Genomic DNA, 10,228 nt, shown 5'->3' with positions numbered 1-10,228 from the left:
GGAAAGCGATATCTCTCTAGTTTCCTTATTCAAAAGCAAATGTAGATTTAGAAACTCTTTACGTATTGGATCCTAATCAATGCATTCCAAAGGCCATTTGATCACCTTATGGTGTAGAAATATATAATTATTAAAACAATTCCTTGTATTGGTAACCCATATAAGGATAAAGTTGAAGGCTTAAAGGTAAGATTAGTGTCCTTAATACGAGGACCACCCTCTTTTTGGGCTTTCCATTTTTTTTTCTCCGTATCATCCTCCCTTTCTTTTCTTCCTTCGTACCTTTCCCTTGCTAAGGGCTGATATTTTAGAAGGGGGAGGCCACATTTCCGTTAAGTCGCCGTCAGGTTGTCACGTGCGACTGCCATCTCCGACATTCAGCATGGCAAGCGCCGTCAGCATGGCCGTCGGCAAAGGCCGGGAGGAAAGCGGCGGAGGCAGCGCCGCCCGGCCGCATCGCCTGCCGCGGTGGACGCGGCACGAGATCCTGGTGTTGATACAGGGGAAGCGGGTGGTGGAGGGGCGGGGCAGGCGCCGGGCCGGGAGGGCGGCGGCGATGGCGGAGCCGAAGTGGGTGGCGGTGGCGTCGTACTGCCTTCGTCACGGGGTGGATCGGGGGGCGATGCAGTGCCGGAAGCGGTGGAGCAACCTGGCGTGCGATTTCAGGAAGATACGGGCTTGGGAGAAGGGGCCGGGGGCGGCGAAGGGGGAGTCCTTCTGGGCGATGAGGAATGACCGCCGGCGGCAGCGGGGGCTGCCGGGGTTCTTCGACCGGGGGGTGTACGAGATCCTCGACGGGGGGGCGGAGGTAAAGGCGGAAGGGGAGGTGGCGGCGGCTGCGGAGGAGGAGGAGGAGGAGGAGGATGAGGGGAAGAAGGCACCGGCGGCGGACGAGGAGGACGACGAGGAGGAGGCCATCTTCGACAGTGGCCGGACGGCGGCGGATGATGGACTGTCCTCCGATTTCGAGCAGGAGGAGGAGCCGTCAGAGGAGGATGAGAGGCCACAAGCGATGGTGGTGGTGCCCATTTCAGGTAATTTGAGTTGGATTAGACGAAAAATTTGATCTTGGAGTGCCCAAGAAAATGGATGCTTTGAATTGAAACGGCTATTTGGCTTATGGATGAAAGTTTGAGTTTTTGTTTTGGTGATTTGTGGGGTATTTTGGTTTTCTTGTTGATTCCGAATCGAATGCTTTGGTTTTGGATGCAGAGAGGAAGTATGAACCATTTCCGCAAGAGTCTTCTGATCCAGGTACTCTCTTGTTCTTGATTGAGTCATTAGATTAGAAATATTAGTTTATTGAAAACATCATGCAACTAATGGATTATTTCTTGGGTGTTTGTAACTGTAAGTAATCATAGCTTGCTTCATATCACTGCTCGGAAAAAAAGTTCTCTTCTTTGTTTCATACTCGGAAGTTTCATCTTACTCGCTGTTTAATCTGTTTGCCTATTCTACTGTATGTCTGAAACTCCATTGTATGTGAAGCTCTTCATGTCTTTGTTATGCAACTCTTCACCATATTTCTCTTGCAGTATTCTATCACATGCATTGCACATACCATATTCTAGCAAATCATAAATGCGACAATCAAGAATCCTTCTAAATTCTTGATGCTGGTTTGTGAGTCCAAATTCACCATCATTCTTTCCACTGCCAGCTTGGGGTTGACGGTGGTGCTGTTAAGTGTGATTGGTGAAGGACCTAAGGAAATTTGGGTGGTTAATAGCTTTGTGTCGGTTGCTTCATCTCTGATTTGTTTTCATTTTTTTTAGTGGTTCTTCAGTAGATAGCAAGACACTGGATTGTTGTCTGGTGCAGATTTAGCTAACAAATCGATGTTAAAATCATAGTCTTTCCGTAATTTCTGTAGACTTATAAGGTGGATCTTCACAGTTTAAAGCTTCATTTTTAAGGATGACTACAGAAATACCTGGGGAATTGGTTTCAGAACTTCTGAAAATCCTTACAAGATCAAGGTTATGTTCGACTTATATATGATGGAAGGCAGAAAATTATATCTTGTTTCTATCAAGATGGTTCTTGAACTGGTATTCTTTTGTTTCAAATGAATTGTTACATTATAGGCATCCATCCAATTTTATATTCCTATAACTATACATGTCTAAGTGATGCTTATTATATGTGTTTCTTGAGTGTTTATAAATCACTTTTATCATGTTGCTCCGTTCTACTGTTCTTTTCTTTTTTGCCCAGTTAATGATTCTTCAAAATCAAGATAATTATTTCCGTATTTGAGGAGTGATTTCCTGTGTAGAATTAGTTTTGTTGAATAGACGAAAGTTTACCTGAGTTAACAATTCAATGATCAAACAGTAACCAATGCATGGTTTTCACAATTTGATATGATTGGATTCTCAATCTTTACCTCGATCCTACAGATGAATACAGAAATCATTTAGCAGTTGCTTTGAGTTCCAAATGTTTTGAGAATAATGACAGGGCACCACCAATCATTTCAAAGAGATGGTGGGAGAAATTACCCTGGTCAAACACTTGGAGAACACCTCCAGAGGTTTGAAACTAGAACTTCCTCCAAATAGAGGGACGCTAACACTTGGCTATTGCACAGTTTGCTACAATTGTAGATTTTGATAAGATCAAAATGGCATTTTGAAATTATAATGGAGTCAGAGAAGTATGTCCTAACATGCTTGGCCTTAATACTTTATAAAATGATGAGAGGTTTTATTCTTATAAAACACTAAAGGATAACAATTGTGGCCCACAATCGGTATCTAATAACACCAGAAGGACATAACATAGCAAAGATGCTAAAATTTATCTATATTTATTTTTTTTTTAATCGTAAAAAGATGGAGAACCATCAACTCATTAAGCAAATGAATCCTAGTAGAACCCAAAGACACTGACCGGTAAGATGCTAAGTGAAAACACCACAAAGAGGTCGGTGTTTTAACTGACCCAGTTGACAGAAATATGTAGGTACTCAGGTAGTTAATTAGAAATTTGTACAATAACTTTGATGATGAAGATAACTGAATAGGGCCATGCTAATTTTGGGAAGAAAGTCTGTTATTTTATTCTCCACATACAGAGCAGCTGCGTCATCATAGTAATCAAAGAGCTGGAACTTTATGGGTCTGGTTGGGGATATGTTCAATATTGGAAAGCAAGATGGAAAAGAGAACAAAATCAAATACAACTGAAAACTTTGTCATTAGAAATCAAGAGACACTTAAGGATTACCAAATTTATACACTGATAATCTTTACAGATAGAATAAACTAGCAAGATTTAAAAAGTTAATTCATAACAGAGATATTGGATTCTACTGATATTATACTCTTTTCTTTTATGCTTATTGGGAAGATAGCCTCAAGATCTGTGATTGCTAATTTAGGCTATTTGGTCAAATTGTGATCTATTAGGGGCTGATTGGTGTTAAGAAGTTGATAAAGTTTATGATTAATCTTTGATGATTTTAGATATCTTTTTTAGGTAGCATATTGGTTAATATTGTCTTATTTATTGTTTCTTTTAGATTTTATGTTACATATTAAATATATTTCAGGCTTATGATGTTTGATTATTAAAATTTTCTAAATCCTCATATTCTTGAGGCTAGAGAGTTGAAGAGCTATCTTCTTGGTTCTTTGTCCTTTCTTTCTCTCCTCTTCTCACTTTTTTCTTAGTATCTTAATTTTCCAGTATGAGAAGGAGCTCTCAAAATCCACATAATAATCCCAACGTCCCACAATCATTAGTCGCCCACATAGTAGGAGGAGTATAACTGACTCCTACTCTCCCTCTTTTTCATGCGCACTTGAGAAGAGTGAAGGGGGAAACACCACTTCACACCCTCTCTCTTTCTCCTTGTGTGTACTGGATAGGAAGAGGGGGCAGTCCACACAAACACAAAGTGTATGACCTCGCCCTTATTTAATTTTAAACTTCTTATGGGATTTGGGTTACCTCAGGTGGTTAGCTTAATTAATTTAGGAAACTTTCTTGTTTGCAATAAGGCAAGTGAAATATTCTGACGGACAGAGAAATAAATTGAAATCAAATTCAACTTGCGAGGAGATAAGGATGGACTAGGTCTGATGTGTTACCAGGTTAACTCAGCTCATCTTCCTGCTCATCAAAACCAAACCTATAGGTTTGTCTTAGTCACACAATAACAATGTTGTCTAGTATGGGGTTGCAGTGCCTAGTGCCCACTATGCATTACTGGATATCTGGTGAACTAAGATTAAACCAACAGTCTCCTTATTCATGCACAACCATTTGTAGCAATTCAATCTTCCATCAATTCTATGTCCTCACATGGCCATTTTTCAAAATTAGATACATTGTCCAACGTTGAACTGGTATGATGTCATGGTCCATTAGAATCTTGGGTCATATTAAAGACAAATTTAATAAAATCATTTGCGTGAAGTTGTTTATAAAATAAATAATTATTAAATATAATAGTTTTGTAAATCAATTCATATAGACGAGCCTCGTATCTCTTGTGTCTGAACATATCTTTGCCACAATATGGACATGTGCCATATGATAGTTCCTATGTTGGATTTTCTAACCCTTATTCGCCAATGTTACCTAGACACTTGGCATGGGTGCCAAGCGTCAAAGTATCCTCAAGTGTTCAACATGACAGCCTCCAAAAATCTAGTCACAGGAACATGGCTACATATACATCTGTGTTTGTCTTTAATGCTTATTCAAAATAAAAGAAACTTAAAATTATAGATACTATTTAACAAAAAAATGAATTTATTTGCTAGACTTGATGTTTTGAGGTACTTGTTTGATGTCTAATATATTTATATTTAAAATATAATGATATTTTATTTAAAGCATCTATATAATCTTGATAAGTTTATACAGACATATAAGGACACTTTACTTGAAGCAAGATCTACTAGACTGTTATTGAGGCTCGTACTGGACGGTGACCGGTTCAATACAGTACATGTCCGCATCGTATTGTGTAGAAGCGTACCGAAAAACGGAGAGAAAGGGAGTGAGGGAGAAAGAGAGGGAGGGAGAGGGAGAGGGGAGTGAGGAGGGAGGAGAGGGAGATTTGAGAGAAGGGAAGCATCAATGGGGAGAGAGAGGGTGATTGGGACTGCTACAAGGAGCTTTGAGCCATTGACAGGGACCAAGAGAGAGAGAGAGAGAAAGAGAGAGGGAGAGAGAACTTACCTGGAGAGAGTGAGGTCGGAAGAGGAAGCTTCGCAAGGCTTTGCAGTGGCGGGAGAGCTAGAAAGGAGATGCAAAGTAGCTGGTTCCAACCCATAATCGAGGAAAGGCTTATATCTCGATTCGACGCCTCAAACGATGCCGGTAACTGATTGGTCTGGTTCGGTATACCTCGAACTGGCCAATTCGATACACCTCGAACCGGCCAGTTCGGCGTGGTTTGCCAGAACTGGTTTGAAGTGTCCCAAAAAAAATTAAAAAATTTAAGAGTTATTTGAACTGTTTAGAACAACTTAAGGGCAAACTAAGAGTTCCATGCATGGTGCTAAAAAAATGTATCAAGTATCAAACACTTTTTGCTGATGTTAACAAGACATGAAGTTTCCAGATGTGTTGTTTCGTGTCGTGTCGTGTCCTACCATCTCTAGTATCTAAAAGTGTCAATAGTTCTAGATAGCCTAAAAATGAAGTGTATTACTCGCACGTGAATCTAGTAAACCAATTATCTCACTATCAAGCATACTAAGTGTAACATAATTGATATGGGTTTGGCCCATAAGTGAAACACGCCGTGTCAATGTGGAGTCACACCCTAGTGGTTTCCAAAGGTGCCTGCTGTCTAGTTCAATGTGCAACACACAGTGTCAATGCAGAGACACACACTGGTGGTTGAGAAACATCATGTAGTAACCATACATCATGACAGCCACATAGGTGCACTACCAATTCACCTGCAGCTGTGAACAATTTCCATGAGCATAATAACATCTGATCCTCCCCATGGTGCACTAATTAATTGGATGCTCCATAATGAATTAGCACTTGTGGACTCTTTTTTTCTCTTAGGTCTGAGTGATGGATACCCAGTACTGTTCATGACTATATATGAAAAAAATCCATAATTTTGTTAAATTGATGTTACAACAATTACATATAAATAGCTTTGAGAGCGTACATGATTCCAACATATGACTGGCTGGAGATTTATTTAATAAAACCAAAGAAGAGTTATAGGTGTGTTTATTATATTTGTGGACTATTGCAGTCAGTTCCACAAATCATCAATGATCACTACATTCTTGCATGCCCCCCTTTTCTCCCTCAGAGTTGCATGGATTTGAATGATTACTTGCTTTGTCTCCTTCCTTGCACCATCCATAAAAACACAGCTACTAATACAACAAAGCTTATTTAAATGATTTTTGCAGTAAGAGTGATGCACTCTATCAGGTAGATAAGTAATGGTCTAATTTATTTGCAATCCACTTTCTTTCATTGTTACTATGTAAGTGTATGAATGTCTGGGGGTCAAAGCACTGCACTAGATGCATGATATGCTGATTGAATACTCTGACATCAATGTTTTTATTATGAGCACTGTTGTCTATAGTCCTAAAGAGTCTTAGCAAATGCAATCGACAGCATGTCACCTGTAACTTTAACGACTTATTTATAAAAGACTTCCCCTGCCCTTTATATGCAATATGTGGCTACAGAATCAGAAGTTAATATGCATATATCACGAAGATGTGTAAAGATTCTTTATGTCTTGATGAAAAGTCATTCCCATCCTATGATCATGCTCTAGCGGTCCTTGCAAAGTTTTTTCAGTGAATCGATGCAAAGTCATTTACGGAATATTAAATGCCCTTCTCTTAATGCAATCTGGTATTTCTTTTTTATTTTTCATTTCATTTAAAAATTGTTTGTTATCTTTTTTACTCTATACTCCAACTTTATCCATTAGTGCGGAGCATAACCTACATAATGAGTTTGTAATTAACTGTATGGGAACTTCTATTGGCCCTAACAAGTTGTATGGATATGCTGATGATAATATTGAGTTGCCCATTCCAGAGCAGTGTCAGTTCGTTACCTCTTGTGGGTGCATGACTAGTTTTAGTTCTGCAGAAATGGTGAACAATAAGCAGTCAAATGATAACAAAGAGAAGGGTTCGTCACCTAGAGGACAGAAACGGAAGCAGACATCACAGGAAGGAGCAGGAGACACCAAACAACTGATTGAACTGTTGGAGAGAAACAGCAAGATGCTGACAGCCCAACTCGAAGCTCAAAACGTCAACTGTCAATTGGATAGAGACCAAAGGAAGGACCAAGCTAATAGAGTGCTTAGTGTTCTTAACAAACTCGGGGACGCCCTTGGAAGAATCGCAGATAAACTATAGACAGACTCAATAATGAGGACGCAAGGAAGTGACTAGAAGATAGTGTATGGATAGATGAAGCCATAACTCAATATAAATTTTGAAAGGCTTGATAGCAATGATTTTTCGATCTTATAATCACAAAGTAACTAAGCAGATAGCAGTTTATAGGGAGAGAATAGAGTTTGACAGCACCCCATTTTTATCAATTGATTTTTGATTGCATAGTCTTGGTAGTACTAGGGATTGGTGGTGAATAAGTTTTGCTTACATAGAATATTATGTAAGCTGGGATTTGTTCAGAGATTGGAAACTTTTTTAATTTGTTAATAAAGGATTTTTTTGTGTTAATATTCTGCAGTAAGTTCATTAATTTGTGTTTTCTTTTTTTTAAAAAAAAATTTGTGGTTTATTTTGCACAAGATTCTTTTTTTTTGGAGGGGGTTGGGAGTCTATTCTTAGGGGCCAACTTCTGCTTCTTGGAGAGTTTACCCCCCCTGCAGCTGGGCCTCTTTCCACAGCTCTTTCTTCTAGGTCTTTAAGCTCTTTTAAGCTACATGGACTTGCAGTGAGAACCCAAAAGTGCTAAATGGAGGCGGAAAACTATTGAAGAGGAAGTCCCTTCATTTAATCACCCAAGTGCTAGACTCTACTAAAATCTTACAGGTTCCTCAACATATTCAAGTTGTAAAAATCATCTTTGGCATCCTTTTGGATTTCATTTTTTCTTGCTTTGGCTCAGCCTTGCTCATTTACTTCTGTGTCAGCACGAGTGGTTGTGAAACTGTTGAATCATGATATTTGGCTTACTAATAGATTATCGAAGGTGAACTTTAAATAATTCAAGGCTTTTGGCTGCATGAGGGAATTGTGCATAAACTTAACTAGTATTAAAAGAAGAACATAGTGACGAACATGTCTCCTGAGCAAATCCTGTTGCTCAATGGCTCCAGGAAGTCGGATTATCTTATTGAGACACAAACTTGAGGCAAGATGGCATTAATTTCTTCGAAGATGACCAAAGAATATTTAATTTCTGAGTGCTTTTGGCTTTCCGTCATTTTTTTGGAGCTGGAATTGTAGCTTGTTTCTTGCAGAAGAGTGTCTTGTCCCCAGGCCTTTAAAATTGTAAAGGACCTAATGAGGACAATTTTATCTAGCTCCAGAAAAGATCCATGATAAAAAAGTAAAAACAATAAAAACTCAGTCATGTCCCAAATACTATTTTGTTTTCACCAAGATAGTTACATCTCTTCGAATCTAGTACTTCACATTCAAATCATAAATTTTGTAACATCCAGAATAACTGGAACTCATGATCGAAGTCAGGTGCTTTGGAGTTTTCCTTCTTGTATATCATTTTTCCAGAATATAGAAAATTTGTCATGCCATGACAAAAAGAAGCTGAAAATATTTATACTACTTAACCATCAGAAAGTCTTGGGGAGCCTTAGGGATGTCTGGATTATGATCACTTTAGATAACTCATGCTTGGATACAGTTGTTGTGCATACATCCTGAAGATCACTGTGTTTTCTTGATTATGCTAATTTTAGCTAGGCTCATCCTTCACTCACAAATGTGCAAATTGGTCTGAGACAAACTAAGTGGTAATACAATTTTGTTTCACATTATGTTGTTACTGGATGGTGTTGCTTTTTTTTTATTATTATTCTATAACCCAAATCAGCCTCCTGCTTGCACAATTACCTTCTGAAATTTCCCTATTCCTAATAATTTCTCCATGTTTATTTTTATTATAATCATTTGCTTACATGAATTAGCAGCAAGGGATAGCTAGTTGGGCTACAAAAGGGTATCATTCTAAACTAAAATTGTTCCATTTATAATTTTAACCAAACCAGAAAGATCCATTTGCTGACTATTGGTATCAATCAAGCAACCCAAGCGTACTGTTGAATTAGTCGAGTATGATATCTTCATCTTGTTCAACTGAAAATTGTTCAATAATTTCATGTCTCAGTTAAGTCTTCCATATGTCATTACAATCTTGAGCATTGCTAGAATTGGACCATAATAATATAACCCTTTTGATTTAAAACATAGCCAATGAATATAAAATATGGAGCCTAAGGAGAGTGTTTGGAGCTTTGAGGGCAAATGAGGAAGACACAAGCAGCCAAAATACTCGAAAAATAGAGCAGTCAGGTGGTTTATAGAAAAGTTTCTCAATTGGTGATTGGTGATCATCAGTTTCAGTTCTTGTAATATGACTTATGATAAATGCAACCGTATGGACTGCTTTCACCAAAACTGAGAAGGCATGTCAGCATGCAGAGCATGGTTCTTGCCATTTCGCTTATGCGATGATGTTTCTGTTTAGCTACACCATTTTGTTTGGTATGTTCAAATATGAAACACGGAGATATATCACAAACCCCTTCAGTTTGTGGATATTTTATCTTGGTATTAAAAAAATTTTCCGCCAAAATTTTAAATGTTTTTGCAGAAGTGAAAGAATGCTTCTGATTTGTTTGTTAATGGGGAAAACCGAAGAAAAGCAGCTATCTCGACAAAGATGATAAAATAATGGAAATCGGAAAATGATATTGTGAGGACCCGTGCAGGTGTGTGTTTAGTCCCACATCGGTTATTCGCTGGGTAGATTTTGGGTATTTATGCAGGATCAAGAAACCCAATTAGTAACTTCCGGCTAGCCATTTTGGGTGAGGTCTTGAGTTGTTACAAATGGTATCAGAGCGGACCCGGCTCATAATCTATGTGGACTAGAGAACACTGCAGCACTGATCCATTAGGGCTAACCATGAGCCGATCGTGGTGTTTGTGATTAGATTTGAATGGATTTGAACCCTTAGCCTGATAAGGACGTCAGGGCTTGAACGGGG

At 38.7% G+C, this 10,228-nt stretch overlaps 1 protein-coding gene across 1 annotated transcript; it reads left to right on the top strand.

The window, feature by feature from the left end:
- The first annotated feature begins 219 nt into the window (after positions 1-219).
- Positions 220-7,712, top strand: LOC103707806 (trihelix transcription factor ASR3-like). The gene is made up of 3 exons (XM_008792466.5): positions 220-1,034; positions 1,213-1,254; positions 7,108-7,712. The coding sequence occupies exons 1-3, from the start codon at positions 383-385 to the stop codon at positions 7,380-7,382; spliced, it is 969 nt and encodes a 322-aa protein (XP_008790688.3). The 5' UTR covers positions 220-382; the 3' UTR covers positions 7,383-7,712.
- Positions 7,713-10,228: the final 2,516 nt, after the last annotated feature.

The sequence above is a fragment of the Phoenix dactylifera genome, chromosome 11, assembly GCF_051530095.1.
Source record: "Phoenix dactylifera cultivar Ajwa chromosome 11, Ajwa_hap1_PhDact_Kaust_v1.1, whole genome shotgun sequence".
NCBI classification, from domain to species: domain Eukaryota; kingdom Viridiplantae; phylum Streptophyta; class Magnoliopsida; order Arecales; family Arecaceae; genus Phoenix; species Phoenix dactylifera.
Note: the sequence above shows the minus strand (reverse complement) of the source record. Positions and strands in the feature narration are given on the sequence as shown.